At 42.3% G+C, this 18,675-nt stretch overlaps 1 protein-coding gene across 10 annotated transcripts in view; it reads left to right on the plus strand.

Annotated features, from left to right (window-relative positions):
* Nucleotides 1-18,675, plus strand: part of LOC137384634 (nuclear receptor subfamily 2 group C member 1-A-like) — an 84,061-nt gene that overhangs the window by 14,058 nt on the left and 51,328 nt on the right. For all 10 annotated transcript variants that reach the window (XM_068058787.1, XM_068058794.1, XM_068058795.1 and 7 more), the window contains 2 exons: nt 6,676-6,733; nt 13,441-13,519. Coding sequence is in view for 1 of the 10 variants with exons in the window: in XM_068058797.1 (XP_067914898.1) it covers nt 13,463-13,519 (57 nt within the window). In the remaining 9 variants the exon portion in view is untranslated. The remainder of the gene's footprint in view (nt 1-6,675; nt 6,734-13,440; nt 13,520-18,675) is intronic.

Consider the following 18,675-nt stretch of genomic DNA (forward strand, 5'->3'; position numbering starts at 1 on the left):
TGAACAGAGAGCACGTTTTGATAATGGTTGGTACCAACAGAAGTCACAGTCAGTGTGATCTGCACTAGTTATGACTGCCTAGAAGATACATTTTCCAATTCCCCCCTCCTTTTCCCCGCCCCCCCCCCCCCCGCTTCCAAATTGGCCAAAAATTAGAATTAAAAACCTAAGGCCAATTGTGTTTTTAGTACACCAAGTATACAGGAACGTTTCCCCCATAGTTAGAATATTTTACTGTGATTTGAAATTAAAATCCCTTGACATGCATCCCATAGATCTAGATGGATCAGTGTTGTTGACAGCTTGAGCTTTACTGAAACTTTCCGTGAAGGGTCTCCAAAATATTCTCTCTTCAGGGGATACGCATGTTTCCTGTGCAATATGCAAAACTTGAATACATATCTACATTAAAATCAATTTCTTGTTGCTTAGCCCTCCCCTAATGATCTCCCGATGCTAGAAGTTTTGCATACTGCTGATTCTCTTAGATTTCATATTTCCGGCATTCACTCTGTTTCTTGTCTCTTGTCCAGTTGATCCTAATCTTTGAATGTTCTTCTGATCTTTCTTACAAGAAATTGGACCACATAATGCATTTAGTGGAATAATCCATAACATGTTTGGCATTGGAATGGCTTTAATGTCCAGTTCTGGGTGCCACACTTTAGGAAAGATGCGAAGGCATTAGAAAGAGTGCAGAAAAGATTCACGAGCATGGTTACAGGGATGAAGAACTTCAGTTACGTGCATAGGTTGGAGAGATTTGGACTGTTTTCCTCAGGGAAGGGAAGGTTGAATGGAGGTTTGATAGAGGTGTTCAAAATCATGGGTCTGGACAGAGTAGATCGGGTAAAACTGTTCCCATTGGTGGAAGGATTGAGAACAAGAGATTTAGAGTAATTGGCAAAAGAAGCAATGACAACATGAACTTTTTGGTGCAGCGAGTGGTTAGGATCTGGAATGCAGAACAAGAGAGTGTGGTGGAGGCATTTTCAATTGAGGCATTCAAGAGAGAATTGGATTGTTATCTGAAAAGTAAGAATGTGCAGGGCTACGGGGAGAAGTTGGGGGAGTGGCATTAGGTAAATTGCTCTTTTGGAGAGCCAGCGCAGGCATGACTGACCAATTGGTCTCCTTCTGTGCTGTTACAATTCTGTGATTCTTTTGAACAACAGTGGTCATCTTACAAAATTGCAAAAGTAATTTTGCATGTTCTAAAGATGGTAAAGGGAACTGAAGAGCTTCTTTGTGAAATGATGTTTTGGTGGCATTCAGTTTGCTCCTGCTTCAGTGTGGTTCTGGCTAAGTAACGTCACTTGGGACTCAATTAGTAAATGTTGTGTAGCCAGACTGAGTTAAACTCATCCATGTGGGTTTGTTAATAGGTTAAAAATGGTGCTGGCTTGGCAGGTTGTCCCATTTGATACTCAAAATTGTTGGGAGTCTCATTACTTTTATACCCCATTGCAAATAATAGGGATGGTAACAGAAGCAGTTTACTAATGCTATTTTTTTTAACGCATTGTTACAGTGAAAAGGTTTAGGAGCCAGGGAAAAAGTACTTGTTTCTGAATTTTAATACAGATAAGCCAATATATGGAGAATAAATGCTGTGGGTTAAATCAATTTTTAATTGCATCTGGTAAATGGGTTTCAATTGATCCCAAACTGATGGGATAGAAACCCTTTAGGTTCTTAAATGAGATCAGTTAAAGTTGGTTTATGGCACTCTTCCACATCTGTGTGCTGTTAGCAATTCTTGCACCTTCTGTGGCAATCCTTATAAGAAATGATCCAATTTCCTTTGGTTGACCGTTTTCGCCGGTCTTGCATTTAGCCAACAGAACATCTGAGTTCTTTAGTGGCCTAAAAGAGAGTGCATAAGCCTACTTCTGCCATGGTACCAGTACATTGACTTGGGTCAGTCATGAAACCAGATTGTTTTGCTTTGCGCTGACTTCAGAAGAAAGCACCTGGTCACACCTAATGTACTTTGATTGCTTTCTTGCTTCCATTGTTTTCCCAGTCTGGGAAAAGTGCTGTTCCAGTAAAGTGTGTATCACAGCCAAACTCGATTCCTTCTTCACCTGGTGTCTGTACATCTGCAGTTTCCAGCAGTGAGCACTGGATAGCAAATGAAATTGGGGACCTTGTGACTGTTGTGATTCTGTGATTATCGGATTGCTCAATTGTTACAGTGCAGAAGGAGGCCATTCGACCCATCGTGTCTGCATCGGCTCTCCAAAAGAGCAATTCAATCAGTTCCATTCTATGTTCTCTGCCTCCATGTGTAAATCACCTTTTACTATTGATATGTCGAGAGAAAACTTTGGGATTCTCTTTAATGTTAGCTGCCAGTCTCTTTTCATGCTCTTAGCTTCTCTTATTTGCTTTTTCACTTCCCCTCTGGACCTTCTATATTCAGCTGAGTTTTCAATAGTATTTTCTACCTGGCATCTGTCATAACCACACTTTTTCTTCTTTATCTTAATCTCTATCTCTTTTTGTCATCCAGGGAGCTCTGGATTTGTTTGTCATACCTTTCCACTTTGAGGGAACATACCTTGACTGTGCCTGAACTATCTCCTCTTTGAAGGTAGCCCATTGCTCAGCTACCGTTTTTCCTGCCAACCTTTGACTCCAATTTATTCACCCCAGATCCGTTCTTACCCCATTGAAGTTGGCTTTCTCCCAGTTAATTATTCTTACTCTGGATTGTTCTTTGTCCTTTTCCATAGTCAGCCTAAATGATCACTGTCTCCTAAATGATGATCTACTGATATTTGATCCACTAGGCCCAAGAACCAGGTCTAGCAGTGCCTCCTTTCTCATTGGACTAGAAACATACAGCTGTTAGAGCATTTTCTTGAACACACTCAAGGAACTCTTGTCCCTCACTGCCCTTTACACTACTACTATCCCAGTCTGTGTTGGAATAATTAACGCCCCCATTATAACTACCCTATAATTTTTGCACCTCTCTGTAATTTCCTTGCAAATTTGTTCCTTCACGTCCTTCCCACTAGTTGGTGGCCTATAGACAATGCCGAACAATGTTCCAGCCAAATTAATTTTGTCCTCAACCCCTCTGGGGCATCCTTTTTTCTCCAGCACTGCAATGCTCTCCTTAATCAATACTGCCACGCCTCCCACTTTTTTTTTTCCCTTTCCTATCTTTCCTGAACACCTTGTATCCAGGAATATTTAACACCCAGTCCTGCCCTTCTTTGAGCCAGGTCTCTGTTATAGCCACAGCATCATATTTACAAATGGCAATCTGCGCCTGTAACTCGCCAGTCTTATTAACCACACTCTGTGCATTCACATACATGCATATTAACCCTGATTTAGACTTTATTACTTTCCCCCTTACTCTGACCCCTACCCTAGTGCTATCTATCGCTCCCAGTATTCTATGCTCCTTGGTGTTCCTCTCTGATATTTCCTCCTGGTTCCCACACCCTTGACAAGTTACCAGTTTTGCTTCCCTCCAATCCGAGCTCCCTCTCAGGTTCCCATCCCCCTGCCAATTTAGTTTAAATCTTCCTCAACAGCACTTGCAAATCTCCCTGCAAGGATATTAGTTCCAATTCTACTGAGATGCAACCCATCCATCTTGTGCAGGTCCCACCTGCCCCAGGATCATTCCCAATGCCTCAGAAATCTGATGCCCTCCCTCCTACACCAGTTCTCCAGCCACGTGTTCAATCGCTCAATTCTCCTATTCCTATGCTCACTCGCATGTGGGACTGGGAGTAATCCTGAGATTACTGCTTTTGAGGTCCTACTTTTTCATCTTCCTAGCTCCCCAAAATCATCTTTCCGGGCCTCATCCCCCTTCCTGCCTATGTTGGTACCAATGTGGACCATGACCTCTGGCTGTTCACCCCCAGAAGAATGTCCTATAGCCACTCCATGACATCTGTGTCCCTGGCACCAGGGAGGCAACATACCATCTTGGAGTCATGTCCATGGCTGACGAGACACTTGTCTGATCCCCTAACACATCCCCTATCACTACTGCTCTTCCACTCATCTTCCACCCCTCCTGTGAACTGAGCCACCTGTGGTGCCACAAACTTGGCTCTGACTGCACTCCTCTGAGGCACCATCACCCTCACCAGTATCAAAAATGGAAAACTGATTAGCAAGTGAGATCATCTCGCGGGACTCCTGCACTACCTACCTGGTTCTCTTAGACTGCCTGGTGATCACCCATTCCTTATCTGCCTGCATGCTCCTAACCTGCGCTGTGACCACCTCCCTAAACATGCTATCCACACAGTTCTTTGCCTCACGAAAACACCACAGTGACTGCAGCTGCCGCTCGAGTTCCGAAACCTAGAGCTCAAGCTTGTGCAGCCAGTGACATTTCCTGCAGATGTGTTTGTCTAGGATGCATGGTGCGTCCATGACTTCCCAAATGCTGCAGGCTGTACGTTCCACTTGGCCGAGCTGTCCTGCCATGCCTTAACTTTACCGACTGTTTATTATAAGTCGAATAGCTTACCAGGTACTCACCAAACAGATTCTTCCACTGCACTGAAGTAAGAACCAAATGCTGGAGGGTTTAAAAAAAGGAGCACCTCCTCCAACCCCACCCCCTTCACCAAACTCATATTTCCACATTCTGCTTACAATCTGCTCTCCGTTTCATTAATTATTGAATAATCATAGGGTTTTCATTATGCAATTTCAAAAGCACATGTAGAGAGTTTAAATCAGAATTTTTTTACTCTTTTATGCATTTAATTTTGGGTGTCCTCAAATGATTCAGCAAAATTAATTTGTCTGAGGGACTGACAGCTGTGGGTCATCTTTGTGATGATATTTCTGAATTTGCAATATTCTAGTTAAACTTGTCCTTGTCCCTTACATCATTCCCTAGACCTGCTAGGATAGGTTGATGTGTTCTAGGACCTAATCATCCTCTTGAACTAGTTGCCAGCAGAATGACTTGACTGGGTTGACTAATCTTCATTTCTTCTGACCAATACCTTCCGAACAGAAGTACCTGACATTGGGAAGCTGTGGTTATCAGGTTCTGTGATTCCAAGCAAAGGCAAAAATCCCACTTTGTCACTGTGGCTAATGTTACTACTAAATCGTATAAACTGTCATTGTTCTTTCATTGCATACAAATCTTAAATTTCTCCCTTCATAAATGAATTTTCCTTGAAGCGTACATTTTTAAAAGCCAGAATACTGCTCAAAGGAGGTAGTGAGTGTGTGGAAATCTGGGCTCAGAAATATGAACAAATTTTGGGTTTGCTTAAAGAGTGCAACAAACCTTTGACTCTTAATAAATGTTTTATACTTTGCATTGTCATAAAACTACTGCAACTTAGCGTTACCCGGTTACTCGATTACCGTACATGCCAGCCGTCGACTGAACAGCATCTCAGTACAAGAATTGCTGTAAACTATATTTCTTTATGGAAAAGAACACAAGATACCAATTCTAACAACCTGCATTTATATTGTGCCATTGCCATAGTAAAATGCTCCAAGGCACCTCACTAGTGTTACCAAGCAAAATTTGACAAGCCACATAAGGATATATTGGGACAAGTATGCGATTTGTTTTAAGGAGTGCCTTAAAAGAGGTAGTGAGGCGGAGAGATTTAGGGAGGGAATTCCAGGGCTAGCTGGAGACATGGCTGCCAATGGTGGAGGCGGTTAAAATCGGGAATGCGCAAGAGTCCAGAATTGGAGGAAGGCAGAAATCTTGGCGGTTAGAGATGGGGAGGGGCGAAGCCGTGGAAGGATTTGAAAACGAGGATGAGAATTTTAAATTGAGGTGTTGCTTACCCGGGAGTCAGTGTAGGTCAGCAAGCCGGGGGTGATGGATGAATGGAACTTGGTATGGGTTAGGACATGGGTAACAGAGTTTTGGATGACCTCAAGTTTATGGAGGGTGCAAGATGGGAAGCCAGCCAGGACAGCACTTTCCTGGATGTTCTTGCCAAAGTAATTCAGTGCTTTGTTTATTAGTCTGTTCGAGGTTAATATACTCTTTAAAAAGAAGTTCCTGGTTGCGGCATTGGCTTAGAAAGTTTGTAATGTAAGCATTGTAATTTTGGGCTTGCTTCTGTGCAAGAGAAAATGAGTATTCAAATTACATTACAAGTGGCTTACTGGAATTGATTTCACTTTGTTGGTTAGCTTGTGTTATACTGCTGTGTTCTGAGTCTGAAGAGTCTGAATCTCCAGGGACTTGAGCACATAACCTAGACTGACACTTCAGTCTACACTGTGGGAGTGCTGCATAATTCAAAGTACTGTCTGTGGGATGAGACATTAAACATCTCCTTGTTCAAGTGGATGTAAAAGATTGAAGACCTGAGAGGTTTTCCCCATTGTCTAGGCCAACATTTAGCCCTCAAATGGTACCACCAAAAGCAGGTGACCTGGAAATTTATTTTGTTGTTGTGGTGTGGGATCTTGCTGTGCAACAATTGGCTACTATGTCTGTTTACATTAGAATAGTCACTACAGTCTAAAAGTAAATTATTGGCTGTGAAGCACTTCAGAATGACCTAAGAACATAAAAGGGTGCTGTATAAAAGCATGCTTGATCTTTATTGTGCATAATTATTTTTCAACTGATATGATTTGGTAATTATATCTTTGAAATGCTAAAGTATCTGACTTTCTTGCCCATCTTTTTTGCAGATTAACAAGCTGTAGTTCATCCGAAGTGCTGGGCTGGAGAAGGAAGGAATATATAACGGTAGGCAACAGAGTTCTGAATTGAAACTATTCAGATAACTGTGCTCATTGCAAATGTGTGAGCTGAGTTTGTAAACAGAATTTGTTTAACGCACAGAGTGTTTGCTATTCTGTGAAAATTATGGATAAATTATGACAATATGCATGTGATAAAGACATTGGTACAAGAAAGGTGACAGCCTTGAATATTGGGCATCAGCTGCCTTCTGTACACACCTCCAACTAGTTGCATGTAACTGGGTGAGGTAAAAACCCAGGTAGCGATCTATAAATTATGAGGGAAATTAAAATATTTAAACAAACTAAAAATCTCAATTCTTGACTCCAGTGTTGATCATTCAAGGGAAACATGAACAATCGCTATGAAACTTCTTGTGGACTGAGTGTATGGCTAATTTTTTTTTTAGGCTGTACATTAGTATGTGCTTGTTTTTTTAGGGTATAGATATTTTCAATGTGGAAGTGCTCCTGTGTTCCACATTTGTTAACAACACCATGCTTGTTTGCTACTATAAAGCTTACTGGAATTGATTTCATTTTGTTGGTTAGCTTGTGTTATACTGCCACCTTTGCCATTGGTCCATTCAGTTACTTACCCCTTTTACCACTTCCAACACTGATCAACACTGTGCAACGCATTGAAATGAGACTGGATTAGTGCTATGGGTTGTGTTTGATATTAAATATCCTATGGCATTAATTCGTGCCATACGAACATACTAATTAGGAGTAGGCCACTCGGCCCCTCGAGCCGGCTGATCTGATTGTAACCTCAACTCTACATTCCCGACTACCCCAACAACCTTTCACCCCCTCGCTTATCAAGTATCTATCTACCTCTGCCTCAAAAAAATTCAAAGACTCTGCTTCCACCCCCTTTAGAGGAAGAGGGTTCCAAAGACTCTCAACCCATATATTTCTCATATGCTGAGTTTTTTATCTTGGTTTCTGCAATGAAGTTTAGCTGTTTACCTCGAAAGGCAGAAAATTACAATGACAAACTTTAAATTTGAACTTGAATGTTCACGTAGTGCTGAGTACCCTTATGTATCAAAATGGATTTTTGCCTGTGTTCTTTTGTACTAAATTCAGCATGTAAGGGTTAACTTGCAAGGTTGTGAATAATGTTCTGTTTAACAGTGTTGCGAAAGTGCTTCCATCTTTTCTTAAATTTGTTTGAGGACTTTTGTTTTAAAACTGAAAAGATTCCATGGATGTGTTTTTTTACAAGTTCACTGAAAGGGCTTTTGAGCTGTTGTTTGAAAACAGCTTTTGCTGCAAAACATGTGCTTTAAGCTCAGTAAACAACAGAAACCTTGGTGATCTGGGGAAGACGTTTACAGCGAAGCCACATGTCAAGGTTTATGGAGGTCAGGAGGTTGACTTTCTGTTTGTGGTTTCACTTCTGAGATATTGTTTTGGTTCAGTTGGGGTGTGAACTGTTTTGAAGACAGTGGGTGTTTTGCCTGCCAAGGAAAAAGAAACCTCAGCTCATTTTGCCTGTACCCCTCTAAGAGCCCCATAGGAAGGCCAGTGTGTCAGCTCTTCTTTCCTCCTTTCTTTGGAAAAGCCCTGCCATTCAATTGTGTGTTGGCTGAAATTCCTGATGCCACATGTCTCCTGGAAAGGCTACCAGATGATTTCTCTGCATCTCCAGAACTAATTGCTTCTGAAAAGATCCCAGTGACTGGTCACCATATACCTGAAAGCCAGATCAATTTCTGTATATTTATTTTCCAGTGGGGGGGTGTGTTTGTGGTGAATTTAAAAAGGGAACTTTCATATTTCAATCTGTGTGTTAATGCTTTGCTTTGTTACTGGATAAGTCTTGTTTGATAAACTAATAATTTTGCTGTTTATTAAAGAAACCTCGTTGGTGTATTTTATTCTGGGATAAGAGTAGAGTACGTGATTGACCGAATCGGTAACTGGGTAAACATTTAAAAAATATGTTGTGATCTGCGGAGAAGTGGGACTAGGAAAGACGGTGCACTCCTCCCACCTCGGTCGTAACAACAGGGAGCCATTAGCCTGAACTAGTCGGTTTGTCCATTTGATTTGCCATGAGATGTATGTTTGTGTAAGCTCTCAAAACAGTGACTTAATGTGTTAATTGGCTAATAATCCCAAGGGGTTATTATTTACAACCTTAAATATTTTATAGTATTGTCAGAGACAGCGGCATTGTCTTCCAGGAGTCCCATTGCGACATCTAATTGTTTATGGGTTGTTGTAGTCAGTTCATACCAAGTTGTGGGGATTAGATGCACCCGTGGATGGCTTCTGGTCATGCATCAAAGGGTAAATTGTCCACCCAGCCTAGTGATTTCTGCAGCTGTTTGTGTCCCTTTAAGGAAATGGGGCAGACCCCATCATTGACTGGTGTCCTCTGAATGACTGCTTGGTTGCCTGAGACTTCATTTTACAAACTTAAATGAACACTTTCGCACACAGATGGGGACAAAATGTGTGCAAATTTTGCAGCCAAATGTGGTCAGTGTGCAAAAGTGTATGCCAATTTAAGGTCGAAGGATGAAGCTACTGCAAGTAGTTTTCTATATTTAGGATAAAAACAAGAAGTGCTGGAAATACTTGGGTCTGGCAGCATCTGTGGAGCGAGAAAGCAGAGTTAATGTTTCAGGTCAGTGCCCCTTCATCAGAACTGGGATAAAGGGTCACTAACCTGAAACGTTAACTCTGCTTCTCTCTCCACAGATGCTGCCAGACCTGCTGAGTATTTCCAGCATTTCTTGTTTTTATTTCAGATTTCCAGCATCTGCAGTATTTTGCTTTTATTCTATATTTAGGATCTGTGTTTAGAGAGAAAGCGTGAGTTGCGTACTTCTTGTGTTCATACACTGAGGGATAGAGGTGGATGTGTATTCTTAGTGTATATTGTGAATTGTTCATGTTGCTTGCGCAAATAAACTAAATATTGGCTTGAGGTCTGAGTTTCGTCTGGGAGTGTTTATCCAATTTTCTATCCATAAAGGGAGAATGATTCAAGTGGCAGCATATAACAAATGCTAATAGCTGCTGTCTGGAATAAGGGTTCTCTGTTGCAATCTCTGAAACGTGCTGTTTATCTAGATATTGGGTTGGAAAGGGTGTACTTTGATCAGCTTAATTTATGCAGTGCTCTGGTCAGATAATGTTGTCAGTTCTGGTCACTAAGACACGAGGCAGATACTCAAGTATTGGAAATTGCAGCCTCTCTGCCTGGTTTATAGCTGTCACCACCTGTCCCCTCTAAACCACCACAGTGGAGGTTTGACCCTCTTCCCCAAGTCGCACCTTGACCATTTCCCTTGCTCTTCTGGAACCTTCAGTGTCAAAAAAAAATGATGCTCGGGATGAAAGCAGGCTCAGTGCTTTGGAAAAACAAAGGGATTTGAATGTACTCATTCACAGGACATTAGAGGCAATGCCTTAGATTGATGAGGATGTGACAAAAGCTAATACAGTTTTATCACAACAGGTAAAGAATATAAAAGAGATCATGATGAGCCTGTATAGGATCTTGAGACTTCAGTTGGAATATGGCATGAGGTATTGAGCTCTACATTATAAGGCTTTAGAGATTCACTAGGATGCTGCCTGATATGAGGAAATACACTGCAAATGTCTTGAAAAAGTTTTCTTTTGGAACATTGCAGAATGTGGGGCTATATGATGATTTAAAAGTATGAAAAGATGGGACAGGGTAGATGCAAGCAGACTTTTCAGTAGTTGAGGGGTCAAGATCAAGAGCCTGTAAATACAAGATTAAATGTAACGGATTTAGAATAGAGGGCAGGAGGAACTTCCTTACAGAATTGCCAGGCACTGGAATTCGCTTCCAAAATTAGTGGTTGAGGCAGAAATTCTGAACTTCCAGGATTAGATTGGATAGATGAATGAAGAAGGGGTGTAGTGGTTGTTACTGGACAAAAACTCCAATGTGAGTTCAAATCCCATCATGGCAGTTTGAGAATTTGAATTCAGTTTAAAAGAAATCTAGAAATATTAAAGTAGCGTCCGTAAAAAACCACGCAGCTGTCAGATTGTTGTAAAATGCCAACAGGTTCACGAATGCGTTTAGGGATGGAAATCTGCCATCCTTACTCAGCCTGGCCCTTATGCGCCTCCAGTCCCACACCAACTTTGGTGATTCTTCACTTCTCCTGAAGTGGCCCAGCATATCACTGAGTTTATGAAACTGCTACAAAGAATAAAACTGAAGGAATGACTTGACTGCAACCCAGGCATCAAATTGGGACACGACTAAGCCACACGATGCTCTGACCATCTCGCTACTAGCTGGGGACTGGTGGCAAAATTGAGAAGTGTCATACAGACTAGAAGAAACAATCTGACATTGTCCTATTCACAGAATCATATCTATCAGCTAACGTCCAAGACTCCTCCATCACCACCTCTGTGTGTGTTCTGTCCCACTAGCAGGACAGTCCCACTTGAGTTCGGGGTGGTACAGTGGTGCATAGTCAGAGGAAAGTTCTCTGGCTGTCCTCAACATTGGCTCTGGTTTCAAGTCAAATGAGCAAGGAAACTTCCTGTTAATCATCACCTACCACTCTTCCTCAACTGATGAATCAGTACTCCTCCCTGAACACCACTTAGAGGAAGCACTGAGGAAGCAAGGGCATGGAATGTACTCTGTCCACCACCAAGAGTAGCTCAGTAGTCCTGCCAGACTGAATTTGCTGCAGATGGTTAGAGAACCAACATGAGGGAATGACCTACATGACCTCATTTTCATCAATCTACCTGTCACAGATGTGGCTGTCCATGACTGTGTTGGTAGTGACCACTGCAAGGTCCTTGTGGCGATCAAGTCCCAGCTTCACACTGAGGACACCCTCCATTATGTGTGGCATTAATACCGTGCTAAGTGGGATAAATTAACAGATTTAGCAACTCAAAACTTGCCTCCTTGAGGTGCTGTAGGCCATCAGCAGCTGAAGAATTGCAGTATATAACAATCTAATCTCATGGCCTGGTGTCTCCCCTCACTGCTCCATCACCATCAGGCCAGATGACCAACCCTGTTTCAATGCAGAATGTAGAAGAGCATCCTCTCAGCAGCATCAGTGCCAACATAGTCAAGCTAAAACATAGGACTACATGTATGTTAGAAATAGAGCTGATCAGTATCACAATCAACTGGTAAAGTCAAAGCTTGCAAGCACGGCTTCTTCAGCAGCACCTCCCAAACCTGCGACTTCCACCACCTAGAAGGGAAAGGGCAGCAGGTGTGTGGAAATGTCAGCATCTCCAAATTCGTTTCCATGTTGCATGCCATCGTGACTTGTACATGTATCATGACTCCATCATCACTGGGTCAAAATTCTTAAATTCCCCACCTAACAGCATTGTAGGAGCACTGTCACCACATGTACTATAGTGGTTCAAGAAGAAAGCTCACCACCACCTTCTCAGGGCAGCTCGGAATGGGCAATAAATGCTGGACTTGCCAGCAATACCCACAATCAGAATGAATGGGGAAAAATGTGGTGATTCAATGGCAATACAGAATAGCTGATTCGTAGTGTCAGAGGATCGAATTGTGAAGAAAGACTAAAGAGACTTGGGTGTTTTGCTTTCAAGGAGCTGTTAATTGTAGATTTGAATATAAAATAGTAAATGATACAGAGAAGGTAAATCTGACAATACTTCTAATTAAAGCACAACAGTAGGACAAGGGATACAAATTCAAATGAGTCGAGGGCAAACCTAGGAAAGATGTCAGGCAGATTTTCACAGATTGTGTGGGATGCCCAATTAGGTAGGGCAGAGGACTCTCAAATCCCAGAGTCATTCAAGAAACTGCAGAATGGTGCCAGGTCTTTTGGCCCTTTTGGATTGTGAAGGTAGGTGTGTCATAAAACTTTCGTTATCTGTTTTATAATCTTATGATTCGGGAGGGAGCACTGTTTTAATTTTAGGGGTTGCCCTTTTAGGACAGAGATGAGAAATTTTTTCTTTAAGGGTTGTGCGACTTTGGAACTCTATGCCTCAGAAGGTGGTGGAGGCGGGGTCATTGAATATTTTTAAGGTGGAGGTAGATAGATTCTTGTAAGGCAAAGGAATCAAAGGTTATCGGGGGTAGATGGGAGTGTGGAATTTGAAACACAAACAGATCAGCCTTGACCTTATTGAATGGCGGAGCAGGCTAGAGGGGCCGAATGACCTATTTCTGCTCCTAATTCATATGTTTGTGTGACATCTGCTCTGGGCTGGAGAGGAACTTGAAATGGGAGGGGGAAGGATCCAGTTATCGTGGCCCATGTGGGTACCAACGACCTAGATAGGACTAGGAAAGAGGTTCTGCAAAGGAAGTATGAACAGCTAGGGGCTAAATTTAAAAAGCAGAACCTCAAAGGAAATAATCTCTGGATTATTACCTGAGCCACGAGAAATTTGGTGAAGGGTAAATAAGATATCAGAGAGTTAAATGCGTGGCTCAAAGATTGGTGTGGGAGAAATGGGTTTTGATTCATGGGGCACTGGCACCAGTACTGGGGAAAGTGGGAGCTGTACCGTTGGGATGGTCTCCACCTGAACTGTGTTGGGACAAGTGTTCTGGCGAGTCGTAACTGTAGATCCTGGATGTGTTGGGTCCCAATTTATTTCTTCACCTGATGAGCACTTTATGATTTTCCTCAACCTTCAAGTATCCAGTGGATAAATCCTATGCATTTCTTCCAGGAGGTGCCCATGAATAATCTGGATGGCAAACGATATGGAGGACCTGGCACAGCAGATTGCTGAACATCAAATGGGTGAGGTATGTGGATGGCATCATTTAAACCAGCTTTCTCAAAATGCTAATGATTTCAAAAGAAGCTCAATTTTGAGTTCTTATTTCAGGCGCCATTGGATGCATTTCTTCATAGTTTCACAGCGTTCTAATGGAGCTCACTGTATCCCCATTGCAAGAGGAAATTGGTGTTAAGTGGCTATGGTGGGACGTGCTTAGCGCCAAACTAATGCTTGCATGTAGAAATCCAACAACCTGCATGGGCTGCCTAGTTTGATAGCATCATGTTTTTCAAATCAGATATTTTACAAGAGGCGAGACTAAACTGCAGTGCAAATTGAGTGAAACCTGGTAGCTAAAAGAGGATTACTTGAAAATTCAACAGAACTGCCCCATCAACTATCATAGGCAATCACTGGCTTAATTATACTAATTATATTGACTTCATCAGGATATAAAATATTGGAACATGGTAACGGAGGAATGTTTTTTAAATGTAAAGAAAGATTTAATTTAAAGGAATCTTTAAGTGACCAACATTTGGTAAATTATCAAGCTGTTACAGCTGTGTTTTATTGTAAAATGTCCCTGGGTTTGAAAGACATAATGTATGCAACTCGTGCCTGAAGCATTTGCCTCTTACTGAGAGCAGCTCGTCAGACTACTTCAAAAGTTGTTCGGTTAATATGTAATATAAAATATATGTATAAACTTGCAGTTTCACTGCAGCAAAAATTAAAAGTATTTAAACTTATCATTTACACAATGTGTTTTGCTAGGTGGAGATGGTATTAAAGTGCATGGTCTCAAACTGGGATTCTATTTGGTGTTAGTTATGTTTTGAGTTTTTATCAGCCATTACTCTTTTGTACAGAGTCATTCGGCATTCAACAAGGAGCTTGCAAACCCCTGTGAACTAGAATAAAAGCAAAATACTGCGGATGCTGGAAATCTGAAACAAAAACAAGAAATGCTGGAATCACTCAGCAGGTCTGGCAGCATCTGTGGAAAGAGAAGCAGAGTTAACGTTTCGGGTCAGTGACCCTTCTTCTGCTCTCATGCTCACATCTCTGTCCTGGGATTGCTGCAGTGTTCCAGTGAACATCAACGCAAGCTCGAGGAACAGCATCTCATCTACCGATTAGGCACACTACAGCCTGCCGGACTGAACATTGAGTTCAATAATTTCAGAGCATGACAGCCCCCCATTTTACCTTCATTTTTAGTTATTTTTTCTTCCTTTTTTTTACATTCTTTTTTACATTTTTTACAATCTTTTTTTGCATTTATTTCATTTCATCTTAGTTTGTTCAGTTTGCTTACCCACTGTTTTTTTCAGGTTTTTTTTCAGGTTTGCACTTGCTGCTGTTCAATATTCAGTGTATTTACACCTAATCTGTACTAATGCTTTGTCTTTCAACACACCATTAACATATTGTTTGATTAGATTTTTTTAGATTAGAGATACAGCACTGAAACAGGCCCTTCGGCCCACCGAGTCTGTGCCGAACATCAACCACCCACTTATACTAATCCTACACTAATCCCATATTCCTACCAAACATCCCCACCTATCCCTATATTTCCCTACCACCTACCTATACTAGTGACAATTTATAATGGCCAATTTACCTATCAACCTGCAAGTCTTTTGGCTTGTGGGAGGAAACCGGAGCACCCGGAGAAAACCCACGCAGACACAGGGAGAACTTGCAAACTCCACACAGGCAGTACCCAGAATTGAACCTGGGTCGCTGGAGCTGTGAGGCTGCAGTGCTAACCACTGCGCCACTGTGCCGCCCAGTGCTTTTGCTCCGTGACCTTTTGGTCAGCTATGTGGCCTGGTCCAATCTGCACCTTCTCCTTTGTTATCTCTTGCCCCACCCCCACCTCACTTGCTTATAATCTGTGACTTTTCTGATATTTGTCAGTTCCGAAGAAGGGTCACTGACCCGAAACGTTAACTCTGCTTCTCTTTCCACAGATGCTGCCAGACCTGCTGAGTGATTCCTGGGAACTAGAATGTGCCTTTACCTGCTCACTACCTATAACTAAATGTAATGAAGTCTAGAGAAGCCTTGCGATTGTATAGGCCCTAAGCTTTGGAATTCCCTCCGTAAATGCCAACAACATGTTGAGTTAGATGGAAACTGCTGTTCCTTCATCTGGGCTGGATTAAAATCAGAGTTCCCCACCCAGCGCTAGGGATGGGCAGTAAATGCAACCTGAAAACAAACTTTTTTAAAAAAAATGTAAATCACTTGCACTGAAACCTAGCATCTTGGTAGTCTTTTTGAGAAGTTTTTGCTCCCGTGCACTAGCTTTTAAAGTCTCTATTGGGGCCCCAAGTTCCTTTATTCATATACTGCCCTTGCACTTCCCTTCAGATTATACTCCTGCCATATTGCATCCAAACTATACCATCTTGCAAATTATGTAGTATTCTTGCAGCATTCTTGGTGCATGTGACTTATTTCTACCATTGTCCCATTGCAGTATTTGTACTCCTAGTTACTGAGGTGTGAGTTTTAAGGTTCCTCAGCGCACAACTAATGCTTTAACATTTCTGATCCCGTACATATCTAAAAATCTGTAGAATTAGATTTCCTGAAAGGAAAATGAACCATACAATCTGCTCACTTCAGATGGGCTGAAACAAGGGATATTCCATTCCTGACTGCTGTACCAAAATTGTTTATTTCCCTTCTTAAGCACAGATCGTTTCTGCTGTCAGAAATTGCCAAATGGTTTTTAAGAAATATAAACTGTTCTATTGGATGCTCAAGATTGTACGTTTGCAGTTTATGAAGCTTTTATATAACTAGGTGTATATTCCTACATTTATGGAAGCCTTTACGCCATTATGGGTACATTCATATGGAAAATTTGTGTTTATTGTACGGCTAAATATACAATCACATTAATTTATAACTTTACATTCCCATGCATAATTGATAAAGACACTGCACATCTTAACTACATGGTGCCTACGACATGGATATATTGGACGGAGGAGTGTTGTGGGCCTGGGGGCCGAGACAGGATTTCTTTGGAGCCTCATTCTGAGGACTCGTAATGGTTTGGGTGGTGTGCGGGGGTCCTGAATACAAGAGGTCCTGTTGGAGCTCTTTCATGGCCAGTGGGTGGATTACCGACCTGAGGGAGCAGTTTGCATTGAGTGGGTCTCTAAGGATAGGATCCAAACTGTCTGGTATTTCAATTCCAGGCAGAAACCAAACATGAATCGATCCAATCAGCCGATGTTCAATATGTGTTTCAAGGAGAAGGATGACTGTTGAGCTGAATGCTTTTAAAAGCAATCGAGCAGGCTGTGAATGGAAGAGATTCAGATTCATGTGGTTCATTAAAATATTCTAATATGTGTCTCCAGCGCAAAGGGTGGAATAGGGTGCCTGAGGTTGCTAGACTAAGCCTTTCAATATGGAGATATTTCAAGGGGACAACAGCAATTCTTGGTGTGATTTTAAACTTTTTTCCCCACCTCCTGCTGTGTTTCTGGTGCTTTGTTGTGGGTGACAACTGTTGAAGGGGCTTTGTAAGCTGGATTTCAGGGCACCTACTTTTGCAAATAACCAATCTCTAGATGAAAGGGGGATCCTTTGGTAATCATTTATTGCATGGAGTACCTTGTTCTACGGCAGCGAGGCCTGGACAACGTACGTCAGCCAAGAGCGACGTCTCAATTCATTCCATCTCCGCTGCCTCCGGAGAATCCTTGGCATCAGGTGGCAGGACCGTATCTCCAACACAGAAGTCCTCGAGGTGGCCAGCATCCCCAGCATATACACCCGACTGAGCCAGCGGCGCCTGAGATGGCTTGGCCACGTGAGCCGCATGGAAGATAGCAGGATCCCCAAGGACACATGTACAGCGAGCTCGTCACTGGTACCAGACCCACCGGCCGTCCATGTCTCCGCTTTAAAGACGTCTGCAAACGCGATATGAGGTCCTGTGACATTGATCACAAGTCGTGGGAGTCAGTTGCCAGCGATCGCCAGAGCTGGCAGGCAACCATAAAGCCGGGGCTAAAGTGTGGCGAGTCGAAGAGACTTAGCAGTTGGCAAGAAAAAAGACAGAAGCGCAAGGAGAGAGCCAACTGTGTAACAGCCCTGACAACCAATTTTATCTGCAGCACCTGTGGAAGAGTCTGTCACTCTAGAATTGGCCTTTATAGCCACTCCAGGCGCTGCTTCCCAAACCACTGACCACCTCCAGGCGCTTACCCATTGTCTCTCGAGACAAGGAGGCCAAAGAAGAAGATTGCATAGATAAAGAGGAGGAGCATGGAAAGATACACGCACTTGACATCTCAGCACACAAGGTTCCCACCCACCCTTTAACATCTGCAGAATGAGCTTTACCACCACTTGTTGAAGGAATTCTATGTGGATGGGCTCTGATTCACTTGGGGGGAAGTGCCTCCTGCAATCGGCCTGCTATCAAGACTGCTGTACAAACATGGTGAAGTCAGTGACTGGTTTATTGCAGGCATGATGTACGGTTATTCTACAGGAATGGGTATCCTGCAGCTCCAAGAAGGCCAAACTCTTCTCACAAACCTTGGGCAACTTAGCATTTGCTTTGCCCGTCATGAAGCTCCAGTACTGGTGACCAGTATGCATACAATGCCTCCCTATTGGGTTTCCTTTAATGAGACTGAAGGAGGAATGAGAGCAAAGTCTGCAATTAGGTTGAGTTGTCTTTTGAACCATTCTAAGAGCTATAAGAATTTCTCCTCTGTCCTCCACACACGTACACAGCATTGGTTATCGTTAAATGATTGGGGTTATTTGTCCACCTAATTTGCTTTAGTTATCTGGTACTGTGTATTTAAATGTTATGCAGTGAGCATAGATCAGTTTTGCCCATGCAGAGTAAAAACTCATTCACCCTGTTTTACACAGCTTCATGATTGACATTTTATGATTGGATAGGTTGGAATCTTACTGTTTTGCCTTTGATAGACCTTTTCATATAGTTGGTCATGAAGGAATATTGGAATGAAATGTAATGTATTTTATTGTATTTGCCTGCCCCAGCTACTTCTCAACTGTGTAGCTCTGTTATGACATTCTCTTTCATCTAGTGCAGGAGTATTTGAATGAACAGGCCTTGTCTTCCACCTAGGGCTTGCACTGCAGTTGTGGCAATTGGAGAGTCTC

The sequence above is a fragment of the Heterodontus francisci genome, chromosome 27 (assembly GCF_036365525.1).
Source record: "Heterodontus francisci isolate sHetFra1 chromosome 27, sHetFra1.hap1, whole genome shotgun sequence".
NCBI lineage: Eukaryota > Metazoa > Chordata > Chondrichthyes > Heterodontiformes > Heterodontidae > Heterodontus > Heterodontus francisci.